General features: G+C 37.2%; 6 protein-coding genes across 6 annotated transcripts; 4 read left to right on the top strand and 2 right to left on the bottom strand.

Moving 5' to 3' along the window:
* Positions 1-257: 257 nt before the first annotated feature.
* On the top strand, positions 258-1,028 carry RPL8A (60S ribosomal protein eL8; the record flags this gene model as incomplete). Its single annotated transcript, XM_056222807.1, has 1 exon — positions 258-1,028. One exon carries the CDS (start codon positions 258-260, stop codon positions 1,026-1,028), a length of 771 nt encoding a protein of 256 aa, XP_056082462.1.
* A 1,175-nt stretch (positions 1,029-2,203) lies between these two features.
* On the top strand, positions 2,204-3,088 carry SBP1 (Sbp1p; the record flags this gene model as incomplete). Its single annotated transcript, XM_056222806.1, has 1 exon — positions 2,204-3,088. The coding sequence occupies one exon, from the start codon at positions 2,204-2,206 to the stop codon at positions 3,086-3,088; it is 885 nt and encodes a 294-aa protein (XP_056082461.1).
* A 391-nt stretch (positions 3,089-3,479) lies between these two features.
* On the top strand, positions 3,480-8,237 carry VMR1 (putative ATP-binding cassette multidrug transporter VMR1; the record flags this gene model as incomplete). The annotated part of the gene is made up of 1 exon (XM_056222805.1): positions 3,480-8,237. The coding sequence occupies one exon, from the start codon at positions 3,480-3,482 to the stop codon at positions 8,235-8,237; it is 4,758 nt and encodes a 1,585-aa protein (XP_056082460.1).
* Positions 8,238-8,351: 114 nt separating this feature from the next.
* MUP3 (Mup3p) lies at positions 8,352-9,992 on the bottom strand (the record flags this gene model as incomplete). Its single annotated transcript, XM_056222804.1, has 1 exon — positions 8,352-9,992. One exon carries the CDS (start codon positions 9,990-9,992, stop codon positions 8,352-8,354), a length of 1,641 nt encoding a protein of 546 aa, XP_056082459.1.
* Positions 9,993-10,732: 740 nt separating this feature from the next.
* CBP2 (Cbp2p) lies at positions 10,733-12,628 on the top strand (the record flags this gene model as incomplete). Its single annotated transcript, XM_056222803.1, has 1 exon — positions 10,733-12,628. The coding sequence occupies one exon, from the start codon at positions 10,733-10,735 to the stop codon at positions 12,626-12,628; it is 1,896 nt and encodes a 631-aa protein (XP_056082458.1).
* Positions 12,629-12,697: 69 nt separating this feature from the next.
* Positions 12,698-14,455, bottom strand: EFM1 (protein-lysine N-methyltransferase; the record flags this gene model as incomplete). Its single annotated transcript, XM_056222802.1, has 1 exon — positions 12,698-14,455. The coding sequence occupies one exon, from the start codon at positions 14,453-14,455 to the stop codon at positions 12,698-12,700; it is 1,758 nt and encodes a 585-aa protein (XP_056082457.1).
* Between the last annotated feature and the right edge of the window lie 785 nt (positions 14,456-15,240).

Raw genomic sequence — 15,240 nt, 5'->3', positions numbered from 1 at the left:
TGTAAAACTAAAAATGTAAGGGTGCAACCCAGACACAATTTGACTCCAACGACTTTTTTGCATTTTCTTCTCTTTTCTTCGGAAAATAATACCGACGCGAACCGCGAGGAAACAATAAAGTAACGCAACGCAAAAAAACTTACCAGCATTGAGTTGCTTATAAAGCTAAGGCAACTTGGTTTTGATCATTTTGGCTATCAGCAATAAACTTTCTTAGGGTGTTTCCATAAAATAAATATATCAATAACCAAAGCAAAATGGCCCCAGGTAAGAAAGTCGCTCCAGCTCCTTTTGGCGCTAAGTCAACCAAGTCTAACAAGACCAAGAACCCATTGACTCACTCCACTCCAAAGAACTTTGGTATTGGTCAAGCCGTTCAACCAAAGAGAAACTTGTCTAGATACGTCAAATGGCCAGAATATGTCAGATTGCAAAGACAAAAGAAGATCTTGTCCATCAGATTGAAGGTTCCTCCAACCATTGCTCAATTCCAATACACTTTGGACAGAAACACCGCTGCTGAAACCTTCAAGTTGTTCAACAAGTACAGACCAGAAACTGCTGCTGAAAAGAAGGAAAGATTGACCAAAGAAGCTGCCGCCGTTGAAGAAGGTAGATACAGGAAAGATGCTTCCCCAAAGCCATACGTTGTCAAGTATGGTTTGAATCACGTCGTTGCGTTGATCGAAAACAAGAAGGCTAAGCTAGTTTTAATTGCTAACGATGTCGACCCAATTGAATTGGTTGTTTTCTTACCTGCTTTGTGTAAGAAGATGGGTGTTCCATACGCCATTGTCAAGGGTAAGGCCAGATTAGGTACTTTGGTTAACCAAAAGACCTCTGCTGTTGCTGCTTTGACTGAAGTCAAAGCCGAAGACGAAGCTGCTTTGGCTAAGTTAGTTTCCACCATCGACGCTAACTTCGCTGACAAATACGACGAAGTCAAGAAGCACTGGGGTGGTGGTATTCTTGGTAACAAGGCTCAAGCCAAGTTAGACAAGAGAACTAAAACCTCTGATTCCGCTTAGGATTAAGAATGAAAATTGCATAAAAATTTTTTTTAATAATAATATTAAGTTTCAAACGTTTTATTATAATAATGACCTTAAATAACCTTTTAAGGTGGTTACTTTGTTGAAGCTTTGATACTTGGTCCATGGGAAGTATCTCATTATAGGAAAATCATATCGACTTGTTTTGAAACTCACAAAATTCTCTGCATGCCATAGTAGTTTAGAAATATCTAAGCTGTGTTGATCGCATCCGAGGTATTTTGTTATCCAGGTCAAAAAGGTCATTAATTAACTCATCCGAAAGCGATATGATTGTTCCATTGAAGTGAGTGAAAACCGTGGTTTCAAGACAAAGTTACAGAAGTAGTCACTGTTGTAAATAAATATTGCTAGTGCTGATTGGACCGGGAACGAATTAAACTTCGCAATCCCGTTTTCTTTTCCTGTCAATGGCAATCTTGAAGTTGGCACGTCGTAAGTGCGTGAATACCAATTTTTAACGATGTGTCCAGTCTACACTATTATTGGCCGAGTCAAGAATAAATGCAATGCCATTGAACATGTCGTCAGAAGACGACCGTTACGTTTATTAAGACGGCTAGGTCATGTACGGAGAGTCAACTTGTTACTTATATAGATGAATGCATTTACGCCCGCTTTATATATAGAAAACCTTATTTAAGGTATAGGTAAGGCAACGTAGTCACTATTCAGAGTACTTACTTCTCGCTACAAAGCTATTAGTAACCGTCGTTATATCAGTTATACTTTTGAGCAGAAAATACTGCAAAAAATTGAGTTCTGCTCCAAGCGGTTTTTTTAATTCACCCCACAAAAATCAGCACCTCCTGCAGCTAATTATTGCAATGACCAGATAGCATAATAATACCTTACGGATCATCTCTGCAGCTTATTATATTTTAGAAATGATATGAATTTCTTCTCTATTATCTTCAAATTTCCGTCCCAGGTGACGCGTCGCCAAAGGGAAGGGGCAAAACTAGTCGAAAACCAGAATAAAAATTTTCTAATTTAGCCACCCTAGGTGCCACAGATTGTGGCCTAGAGGATACGCAATTGAACTCAAAATAATCATTCTGCAAATCTAAAGGAAGTTACTGAGTTATCACTACATAGAACAAAGAATTTTTCCCCAACAGAAGAAGAAAACCCCCCAAACAAAGAAAAATATGTCTACCGAAATTGAAGAAGCTACAAATGCCGTAAACAACTTGAGCATCAACGACTCCGAACAGCAGCCAAAGGCTCCTACTCACAAGACAATAATTGACCCAGAAGACACAATCTTTATTGGTAACGTTGCTCACGAATGTACCGAAGACGACTTGAAACAATTGTTTGTGGAGGAATTCGGGGATGAAGTCAGCGTAGAGATCCCAGTGAAGGAACACACCGATGGCCATATCCCGGCTAGTAAACATGCTCTCATCAAGTTCCCAACAAAGATTGACTTCGAAGATATCAAGGGAAATTACGACACCAAGGTAGTTAAGGACAGAGAAATTCATATCAAGAGAGCCAGAACTCCTGGTCAAATGCAAAGAGGTGGTTTTAGAGGCAGAGGTGGTTTCAGAGGCAGAGGCGGTTTCAGAGGCGGTTTCAGAGGAGGTTTCAGAGGAGGTTTCAGAGGCAGAGGGAACTTCAGAGGCAGAGGTGGTGCCAGAGGCGGTTTTAATGGCCAAAAAAGGGAAAAAATTCCATTAGACCAAATGGAAAGATCAAAGGATACCTTATACATTAATAATGTTCCATTCAAAGCGACCAGAGAAGAAGTCGCCGAATTTTTCGGTACTAATGCCGACTCCATTTCTTTACCAATGAGAAAAATGAGAGATCAGCACACTGGTAGAATCTTCACATCTGATTCCGCCAATAGAGGTATGGCGTTTGTCACTTTTGATGGTGAAAACATCGATATTGAAGCCAAAGCTGAAGAGTTTAAAGGCAAGATTTTTGGTGACAGAGAATTAACTGTTGACGTTGCTGTTATTAGACCAGAGAACGATGAAGAAGAAGCTGAGCAAGAAACTGTTTCTGAAGAAAAACAAGAATAAGTATTATTTTTATCCTTCATCCACAATTTCTAACTTGAGTTTTTGCTAGAGTTTTGTATTTTCTGTTCACCTTCCCTGCAAAAGAAATATGTATATTTATATATGCGTGTATACCTATATATGATATGTAAAAATAAGACGCCACTGTTTTATTTTCTTCATGACACCATTTCAACTACTATGATGCAATTTGCTTTTATTACTGCGATAAGTTACATAATGATATTCCGAAAAGGGTGCACTTTTTAGAAACTACAAGTGCCTTTAGAATTGTTTCTATCCGTCCTTAAGAGGGATAAGAATTCCATAAATATGAACTAAATCTCAAATCATTAACTTTTACTTCTGTTTCTGTCCATGAATTTTCAGTGATGAGCTATAATCTTGAAGAATGACAACGAATGTCGGTATTATCCGAAATAATGATTCATATTGGGAAGTTGACGATTTTACTCGAATCGGAAGAACACAGTTATTGAACTATTATTTTCCATTGATCATCATAGCATCAATTGCCCTTCTTGAGCTTTACCAGTATGCCCCATCTCATAGTGAAAAACTTGCTGAGCCCGATATAGTAAATGAATATCTTTTTGGCCCACAAGGGGAGGGAGAAGAAGACTTTAGTGTCGAAAGGCTCTTACCACACTCAAGTAATCAAACCGATTACGTCGATACCAAGAAGCAAGGGAAACTATTGCAACTGAGACACTTTGACATAAGAGATATAGATGTCAAAAAAATCGATGATAAAAACCGCGGTGGACTAACATTTAAGGAACCCTCTACTCATGACCATTTGAGAAAGTTGTTCGAAATTGTACTAGTTTCATTGCAAATAATCGGTCTTCTCTTTTTAAGAATAACAAATATCAGTACTGAATTAACCGACAGAGACGTTTCAGTTTTACTTTTGCTCTGGTTGATATTACTTTCTCTAACAGCATTGAGAGCTTACAAGCGTTCAAAGAACCTTTGGACCATTAGCTTTAGTGCCTATACAGCTTTATGGCTTTCAAATTGGTTCCCACTACGGTCAATATATATTGGCAATATCAATGATATTCCCTCGCGAATTTTCTACATCTTTGAATTTATGGTAACGTCAAATTTAGAGTTAGTACTGCTTACTTCACCGCTCAAAGACAGCTCACCCAGCATCTATGTAAGAGACGCGTTTATGACTCCTTCGAGAGAACATTCATCCTCTATTTTGAGTTTTATCACTTGGAGTTGGGTTACTGATTTCATATGGAAAGCCCAGAACAGCGCCATCACATTGAAGGATATTTGGGGCTTATCGATGGAAGATTATTGCATTTTCATCTTAAAAAGATTCACCAAGGATAGCAATACTACCAACGGTTTGATGGCACCCCTATTCGAGTTTTTCAAAAGGTATTTAATCATTGAAGTGATATTGATTTCGGTGAACAGCATAGTGAACCTTTTTCCAACGATCCTACTGAAAAAACTTTTAGAAATTGTGGATAACCCAGATCGTTCCTCATCATATATGAATTTAGCATGGCTCTATATTGTAGCTATGTTCGTTTGTAGGATAATAGCAGCGATTTCTAATTCACAAGGTCAATTTATTTCTGATAAGAATTGTTTAAGGATAAGAGCCATCCTAATCGGAGAAATTTATTCAAAGGGCTTACGCAAGAAGTTATTTGCATCACGCAAAACTAGCTACAATAGAGAAAGTGTTTCCGAAAACCTCGGCACCGTTATTAATCTAATCTCCATAGATTCATTCAATGTATCCGAAGTTTCAAATTACCTTTATATGACAGTACAAACCATTATTATGATAATGATTGTCGTAAGCCTACTTTTCAAGTTTCTAGGTGTTTCTGCCTTTGCAGGTATCTCAATAATCTTGATGATGTTCCCTTTGAATATCATGTTGGCCGACTTGTTGGGTAAGTTTCAAAAACTAGCCCTACAATGCACCGATCAAAGAAATGCCAAATTGAACGAGTGTTTACAAAACATTAGAATTGTCAAATATTTTGCGTGGGAGAATAACATTTGCAATGCCATTGGATTAATAAGGCAAAAAGAACTGTTATACTTTTTCAAAAAATCTTTACTATGGTCTTTATCTTCTTTTCTTTGGTTCATGACGCCAACCTTAGTAACTGGTGTTACATTTGCCATATATATATTTGTTCAAAAACAAGAATTAAATGCCCCGCTTGCTTTTACTATTTTGTCACTCTTCACTTTATTGAAGACCCCTCTGGATCAATTATCAAATATGTTAAGTTTCATAAATCAATCGAAGGTTTCTTTAAGACGAATCATCAGTTTTTTAAACTTGGACGACACAGAGAAATATAATCAGCTGACTATATCTCCAGATAGAAATAAAATTGAGTTCAAAAAGGCAAATTTAGTCTGGAATGAAAATGACAATGACATTAATAAATTCAAATTATGTGATTTGAATATTATATTTTCAATTGGCAAATTGAACTTAGTCTTAGGTTCGACAGGTTCCGGTAAAAGCGCACTATTGATGAGTTTATTGGGAGAGCTAGATTTAGTCAGTGGCTTCATAATTATTCCAGGGTTAGAACCAAGACATGATTTAATCCCTGACCATGATGGGTTAACCAATTCCTTCGCATACTGTTCACAAAGTGCGTGGCTAGTAAGTGATACAATAAAAAACAATATCGTCTTTAATGGTTCCTATGACAAGAGTAGGTACAAAAAAGTAATTGATGCATGTGGACTGAATAGAGATCTGAATATTTTACCTGCTGGTGATTTAACTGAAATTGGTGAAAAAGGCATAACACTATCAGGAGGTCAAAAACAGAGAATTTCTTTGGCAAGAGCTGTTTATTCCCATGCCAAGCATGTGTTGCTAGATGATTGCTTGAGTGCTGTCGATTCCCACACTGCTGTATGGATATATGAAAATTGTATTACTGGTCAATTGATGAAAAATAGAACATGTATTTTAGTTACGCACAATGTTCCGCTTGCAATTAGAAACGCACATTTTGCAATCATATTAGAGGACGGGAAAGTAAAGAATCAAGGAACTATCAAGGAGCTACAGAAGAAAGGGATTTTTAAAGAGGAGATTGCTCAATTATCTCATCAGGATACCATAACCAAAAAAACGGTGAACAATCTGGATGAAAATAACATCCAAAGAAGCAAGTGCGTTATAGACAACACGGAATATGACATAAATTTAGTTAATGATGGTCAGCTAATAGAAGAAGAAGAAAAGTCTAGTGGTGCCATAGGTCTTGATGTTTATAAGTGGTATCTGAAATTTTTTGGAGGTTATAAGGCTTTAACAGCGTTCACTCTTTACATCACAGCGCAAATACTGTTCATCAGTCAATCTTGGTGGATACGACACTGGGTGAATCATACCAACTTGCATATAGAAGCTTTTCATTTCACAATCGACAGACTAGCTTTAGAGGGAATAAAATCAAAAAGGGTGGACTCTTCGGAAAACCAATATACAGCGATTTATTATTTGAGTTTATATTTCGTAATTGGTATTATTCAAGCGCTATTAGGGGGACTCAAAACTATGGTAACTTTTTTGTCTGGCATGCAAGCTTCCAAGAAGATCTTCAACAGCATGCTAGATCTTGTTCTACATGCCAAGATAAGATTTTTTGACGTGACGCCTGTTGGTAGGATCATGAATCGTTTCTCAAAAGACATTGAAGGTATTGACCAAGAGCTAATTCCATATTTGGAGGTTACGGTATTTTGCCTAATTCAATGTTCGTCAATTTTATTGCTCATTGTTGTAATTACTCCTCGCTTTTTTTCTGTCGCAGTTATAGTTTTCATTTTATATTACTTTGTCGGGAAATGGTATTTAAAAGCAAGTAGAGATTTGAAAAGAATTGATTCAATAACAAAATCTCCTATTTTCCAACATTTCTCAGAGACTTTGGTGGGCGTTTGCACTATCCGTGCCTTTGGTGACGAGAAGAGATTCATTTTGGAGAATATGGAGAAAATTGACCAGAATAATAAGGCCTTCTTTTACTTATCAGTTGCTGTTAAATGGTTTGCGTTTAGGGTGGACATGATTGGAGCATTCATTGTTTTAGGATCAGGCTCTTTTATCCTGTTCAATATTGACAATATTGACTCGGGTCTTGCCGGAATTTCCCTGACATATGCGATTCTATTTACAGATAGTGCGTTATGGCTTGTTCAACTGTACTCAAGATTTGAAATGAACATGAACTCTGTTGAAAGATTAAAAGAATACTCTAGCATTGTGCAGGAAAAGTATCTTGGCTATGATGAAGACCATATACAAGCTCTCAATGACTCGTCGTGGCCAAAACATGGTAAAATTGAAGTGGAGAATTTATCTTTACGTTATGCATCAAACTTACCGCTTGTTTTAAAAAACGTTTGCTTCAAAGTAGATCCTCAAAGTAAGGTCGGAATTGTGGGAAGAACTGGCGCAGGCAAATCTACCATAATTGCGGCATTATTCAGATTATTGGAACCAGTAACTGGATGTATCAAAATAGATGACCAGGACATAAGTAAGATTGATCTGATTACTTTACGTCGCTCCATTACAATCATTCCCCAGGACCCTGTTTTATTTGCTGGTACAATTAAAAGTAATATTGACCCACATGACGAATATGATGAAAGAAGAATATTCAAAGTGCTTTTGCAAGTAAACTTGATCTCTTCGCTTGAATTTAAACAAGTATTCAACTTGAAAGAAAACTTCAATATTCATAATAAATTCTTGAACCTCCAATCAGAAATAGTTGAAGGAGGCTTAAACCTCTCTCAAGGTGAAAGGCAGTTGCTATTCATAGCACGATCATTATTGCGAGAATCCAAAATTATTCTTTTAGATGAGGCTACTTCGTCTATTGATTACGACTCTGACCATCTAATCCAGAGTATTATAAGAAGCAAGTTTAATAAGAGCACAATCCTCACTATAGCACATCGCTTGAGATCGGTTATCTATTACGATAAAATACTTGTGATGGATGCCGGTGAGATAAAAGAGTACGGACATCCCTATGAACTGCTCAAAAATGAGCGAAGTACATTTTATAGAATGTGTCGCGATAGTGGAGATCTGGAACTTTTGAAGCAAGTAGCCCGGCAATAAAAGGAAAGAGAAATAAAATGGTCAAAGGTTGTTCTATTATTTAGATGTAATGATGAATATTATCTAGTAAAAATGCAATGGTGCTCTATAAAATATGTATATAGGAACGAGAAATTAAGACAGAGATGGTTTTTTTACCCATTCCGTGACAACAAGTCCATCGTGCAAATAAGTGATTCTGGGTAGCAGTTTGTAACGAAAAATTTTGGGTAGTAGAACAAACTTAATTAGCCAGAAAAAGAGACATGAAAGTATCACTATTAATGACATAATTTGGTAGGGCGGTAGGAAGCCAACTCTGTTTAGACTAGCGTCGGCCAGGAACGGTGCCACCAACATGTACAATGATAATGTTATAATGGCTACAACACCAAAAGTAGGTGCACGAATATCTGGCGTTTCGTGCTTATGTTTGAATCTCCAGATAAAGAGGCCAATAGCAACCAATAGTAAGAAGAACTGATTGCCATAACCATCCATTGATACTAGGTAGTTGAAGGATTCGCCTTCTCTAGGTAAAATCAATATCCAAGCGATAGTTATGAAGCCACATAAAGAAATAGATGGTAAGGGGGCATTAAACGGCCAATTTTTAGACATATGTATACTGAATGGTAAGTAACCTTCCTTAAAAATTTCTTGGTTGACCCTTGATATACCATAAATAACAACCAAAATATTAGAAGCTGCCGAAATGGCGATGGAAAAAGCAATGAATTTGCCACCAATTTGTGGTCCAAAAAGTTTGGTAAACAGTACTGAACCGACAAGGGGGCCTGCATTAACAATTTCCTCATATGTCAAAACTTTTAAGTATGCAATGTTCATCATTGTGTAACATACAAAACAAATTATCAGCGATAATGGGCCTGATACTTTTAACGTTTTTACCGGATTTTTAATCTCAGATGTAACTGTATGGACTGTATCCCAACCTGAAAAACAGAAGAAAGCACTAATAAAAGCAGTAGCAATTGAAGACACAGATAGAAAAGAGTCTTTTTCGATTTCGGTTACAGGTAGTTCCCAGGCGACTTGATTGGTGCTCTTATAAAATAACAGGGTGTACAATCCAGCGAAGCACATCAGGACAATCATAAGCAATTTCAAGCCACCGAGAGCATTTTGTATGAGAACCCCATGTCTTACAGAGATACCGTGAATGAGGACTGCAAGGATAATAAATGATATGCTGACGTACTTGGACCACGAGTCATCTGTGACTCCAAATGCGCTTAACACGTATTTACCAAATACAATAGAACCAGTCAACGCATAGCCTGTCAAAATACTATAGCAGGAGAAAACAACACTAATCAATAATTTCGGCTTCTCAAAGCTACGCTCGAGGAAGTTTTTACGTCCTCCTGACTTCGGTATCCATGAACCAAATTCTAGAAAAAGATATAATCCTGCAAACGCAATCATGGCGCTAAAAATCCAAATTGCAAAATAAATAAGCTTATTACCGCCTGTATTCATTAAAATCACACTGGGTACTGCAAAGATACCAGATCCCATTATTCTCGAAACAAACAAAATAACCGTAGAAAACACACCCAAATGTCTACCCTGCGGTACTTCCACGAACCTTGTCGTCTGTGCTTTTATCGCCTGAGCTTCCACTGTATCCATTGAACTGAACGATCCTGTATTCATAGAACCATATTTTGTGGTAATATCGCCAACTTCTACATCTATAAAAACATCTTGTGAAGGATTTGCTTTCCCACTATTAAACAGTAGTGATTTCATTTTTACTTTTGTGAGTATTGCACACTTACGTTTGTCTTCGCAACTTAAGCTGCAAACAAGATCTGAGCGTCAATCTGCATTCTGGTCTTTATATGCGCATTGTCTCGCCCTTTACCCAGACAGGGTCTATTCTTAATCTATATGTTTAATTTATCATATAGAACCAACGACGCCACAGTTTTTTCGGTAAGAGTCGCGTGATCTTTATTTAACGCGGACTGTGGATATAATAGTGGGAAGTTCTACAGATTTTACCCCAGATTTGCATCATCAACACTTTTCACCAGAGCAATTGTGGCATCAGGAAAGATGAACTCTCACTTTGTAGCTTTTTTACGCAAAAAACGTAGCTGTTTGCACATGCCATTAGCTTATGCATTATGTAGAAGTAAAAGAGGAGATACTGTATGACAACGACTTGTATAGCTTTTCTGTGATTAGCGTGCATCCTGGCAGAGAAAAAAGTTATCCGCAAGGTGACTGTGGAAGTGTTGATAGTTCCGTCAGAGGTAAAGTTTGGGGAACTAAAGGTGGAATGAGAATAGGAAACTAGAGGAAAGAGAAGTGTTTGCCGCCGAGGCGATTCCATAGTCGGCGTGTATGGGTGCGTTGAGCGAAAGTTCTATTACATGGATGATGAGAAATCGTGCTAAGAAGGACGGATGATGAAGACTTCTTTTAGAGAATCAAGAGAGAGTACTGAAGAAAAAGTTCGAGACAAAACCGGTAGAGTGGGCAAAATGGTGAATTGGCAAACGTTGTTTATGGTGTCACTAAGGCGACAGGGCAGTTCTTCTCGTTACAAATATAAGTTCAACATGGAAAATATCACCCATCGGGCGTTCCCTCGTTGTAAGCAGGCCTTTAAGGAGAAGAACTTAGCCTATGAGTATTGTGATCTTGGGGGTACACTCTACAATGTTTCACTTATAGAGTTGCAAAGACTGCTACTGCGAGATATAAACGCTCCACATGACCATGTATTCAAGATTGTTAGAACGGATTTGGGCGAGAAACCTCCAAAGAATAGGATCCAACATTGGGAACAGATCGCACCTATTTTTGACCATCCGCTAAGTCTCTATGAAGCGACGTTAAACAGAATGGACAAGGATTTTAAACCCTCTTTTGAATGGCAACAACTAATTAGGATACGATCCAAAGATGATAAGTTGAAATTACAACGCGTAATTTGGCCCAAATCTGTATTTTCAAACTTTTGTAGGGGAATAGGGGTTAAGAAAAGTACTTATGATAGACTTTCAAAAGAAAATGATGGAGAAGCACCTGTGTTTATCAATCCTGCTAATGCAAAACCTTTACCTCTTTTTCAGATCACTGATGATACCGTAGTCGGAGAATTCGATGGAATTGGCATCTTCCCTTACTTTGTAGATACACACAAGGCATTATTTGTTACGGAGGTAGATAAGTTGAAAACTAAGATAGTCTCACCACTTTGTAACTTGAACGAACAAAAGCGTACCGATAAGGCTAACGCGGGTCGGCTGCTGGAGAATGAAATGGGTAAACCATTTTATTTGGATTCAAAGAGCGGTACGAGTCGGGTCGTAGATGGTAATATCACTACTTTAAAGCGACTTTTGGAGAGATCGATTAGTCATAAGACACTGTGGAGCAAACAAACAAACAAGGATAGAACGTGCCCTGGTGATATTTTAAGAGCCACAGTGCTATCTAACGACTTTTCCATTACACAATTGAGAGCTGAGTTTTGCAAAAATTTCATCCTCTACAATATATTCACGATTTTACAACGTAACAAGAAGAGTATCCGTGCTTTCTCTTCTGACAGTAATATCTCTTCTTTTCATTTTGATTGGAAAGTTTGGGATTCATGCATTTGGAAACAGTATCAAGGGACCGAGTCCATGCCACTACCCACGGATCAAGCTTCTCTTGTCAGCTACAAAACAAAGTATGATTCATTTCTTCAGGACCTACAAACATATTCCACACTAGTAATTTCGGAAATGAAATGGAATCAATCTTCTATTTTTCAAAATGACGAATTATCTCTATCAAGATTTGAACACATCGCATTAGTTTTGCAGACCATACTGACAAAATCTCGAATGATAAAAACTTTTCAGCCAAACTTGTACAAGTTTATGCAAGACGATTTAAGACCAGTAACTCTTATGGAATCAGCAAATTTCGTTGACTCGATAAATAAAACAATAGTACCTGGCTTTGCTAGTGAACAGTCGTTGCAATCTGCCAGTGCGTTGATGAAGTTGGCCAACAAAATGCTATATTTTGAACAAAAAGTATACGCTGAGGAATTTCGTGTTAACAGACCCATTAAACTTCGTCCCTTGACATTATCAGAAAATTACAAAATTGTGATTTTGGATAAACAAAATTCTATACCCGAAATATTCAAGTCGTTATTGAAGTTCATGACGCAAATAAAGACATATTTCGTGAGAGATTTGACCGAGGTCGAACTCCATGGGCATATGCACTGCATTGATAAAAAGATGTTAGACAATTCAACATTCATGTATTTGTATGAATTGAAATACAACGAAGCTATTAGAGCAGCCCCTCCTCAAAATGAGAAAATCGTAGATAATATCATTGGCTTGTTATCAAATAATGAAGAACATTGAATCGAAGGAAAAGAAAATTTCATGTAAATATACACATATGTAAAATTAGATACGGGTTAGAAACTACAGTCAAATCTGTATGTCGTGTACCTTTTTCATTAAGAAAATAGGTTCTTTATTTGATTTTCTGATCCAAACTAATCTGTCAATGACGGTATCTGCCACAATGAATTGTCTTATCCCCCAATCGCCGACGTTGTATATTTCTGGGATTCTTTCTGATAAATTAGGAAAATATTTTTTGTAGAATGGTAGATACTCCATAACATCTTGTTTCTCAATGACAATTGAACCACTAACTTCTTTGAATGCTTGTACAATAAAACTGTCTTGTTTAATATTTTTATCGTTGATGGTCTTGACTATCCAGAGCAACAATGCATCATTGAGACAATCCTTTGTGATTAAGTCTTCGTAATTTATAGCGCCAAATATTAATAAGAGAGAATTAGCGAAGATTTTGTCATTCTTAAAAATTGTCTTGAATGATAGGGAAAACTCTTTGTTAGCATTGAATATTTTTTTTTGTAAAACGGAAAGTTTTTCAACTGTGGAATTAAGAATTTTTTTGTTGTCTTGATAGTACATTTTAATTAGTTTAATGACGTGAGGACGTAATTTTTGAGAAGAAGAAGTTCTGGCCTTGAAATTTTTGAAAAACAATAATCTCTGGGATACTACAGACGTTAGTTGATCAATGCCCTCCAATACGCTCCTTACGGTGGGCGTTTCCTCGGATTTCAGTTTACTTAAGTGGGCAAATAAAGCTATTAGGGTGGGGGGCACCATTTCTAAAGGCCTCAAATTAAACTGTAAAATGGTGGTGTCTCCATCGTCACTGATAAAATTTCCTGATTTATTGAAATCTATCGGCGAGCTGTTAGGTAAGGTAGAAGGGAGTTTCAAAGTTAATCTGGAAAAATCATACTTATTCGAGGAATCCCAAAACCCGTAGTTCAACAAACATTTTTCATTAGAGATATTACCATAATTATTAAACAATTCCTCTTGAGCGTTAAATACGGGTGAGTGCGACATGAAACAGAGCTCATTATTTTCATTCATCTCCCATTTCACCGGCACATCATTTTTATGGTTCAATAAGTCTACTATTGGAAACAAAAAACCTTCGTTCAGATTACTGCTATCTGTATCAGCCTTATTCAAAACAACTCGAGGAAATGCCCTAGAGTTGAAAATACAGTATGACCAGAGATATCCTACAAATGAGTTCCACTCTAAAGCTTCTAACTCACATGCGTTGATATATTCAGAAAACTGTTCCAGTGAGATCACGGCGGAGTCGCCACCGTCATGGAATTGGGATAAAAACTGCATATCTTGCGCAGTATGTTCAATGGATAAAACTTGGAATAACTCCTTCCACTCTTTTAATAGCTCGTTTAAAGTATTTCTCATAGTTAAGTACACATCTGTACCATGTAAGTTCATGACTTCATCGGTAGACCAAAAATACGGTTGTGGAAGACGTAAGGGTAGTACATCTAAATATGGTTGATAAAAGGACTTGAGATGGACATTATCGGAGCCAAATTTTAACTTTGACAGGTACAACTGAGTGACAGAATTCAAAATTCTCTTTCTATTATCGGCTTGGGAAAATTCTAATAAGGCTTGCTGGGAAGTGACTAGCAAACTTTCGGGTACCCTAATCAAAGCTTGATCTGGTTTAGGAGAGAAATTTTCATTCACAAAGGCAGTAACACCTGCCTCTTGTGTAATTTTGAAAGATACTTTCGAATCGATGAAGGCCCCGTTATTTTGGGCCCATTCTAAGCAGTTTTGCAATTCAATTTGGGTAACCATCCAGAAGAAAAATACCGTAGCAAAATTAAATACTAGAACGACGCAAAGTTCTCAAGTCTTGATGTTTTAATTCTTATTCAACTCGTCTCTTTTTCACCCTTGCAATCATAGCAAAAATTTTCTTTCTTCTTTTTTCACTGAGAGCTCATCGCTGTCACATCCGTCTTGAACGAACAAAATAACATACAACATTCTAATACAATAAGACTCAAGCAAGACATACAAGCAGGATGGAGTGACCAGTAGCTTTCGCTGACTAATAATACATGTTATCTGAACCGGAGCTGCTGAAAAACTCCCTAGTACCATACACGTAAGTGACTGCAATGGAGCGTAACGTAGCTCTATCGAGAAACGGTGAAAAAATACACCTGCGAATGAAAACTCAGCAACAGAGAGAACAAAATAATCGTATTATTATTGGTCTTCACACTTTTTAGAACCTATCTTCATATGAATTTTGTGTGCCTGTATACTTTTTGAGAGCTTTAAAATGTCTTGGCCTTTCACTTTCTTTCCTCTTTAGGCTAGTAAAATCGTTGGAATGCACCCATAAAAGCAGGTGTGATATCTCAAGCACATATAGTTAGAAAAATAGTGTCAAAAAAAAAAGCCAAGCAAATCGGAGTACAATTTCCATGAAAGCAATACAAGATGCATAGAAGTAGATATTTACTGAAGAGTTGTATATAGGGGACAGGAGAGCATTTACTGGCTTCTTTCGCTGTTAGTTCCGTGTAATTCTGCCATTTGTCATTCGTCTCTTCTTGCAATTCAATGAACGA

This window comes from Saccharomyces mikatae (genome assembly GCF_947241705.1).
Source record: "Saccharomyces mikatae IFO 1815 strain IFO1815 genome assembly, chromosome: 8".
In the NCBI taxonomy this organism is placed as follows: domain Eukaryota; kingdom Fungi; phylum Ascomycota; class Saccharomycetes; order Saccharomycetales; family Saccharomycetaceae; genus Saccharomyces; species Saccharomyces mikatae.
This window is presented reverse-complemented; position numbering and strand designations above follow the sequence as displayed.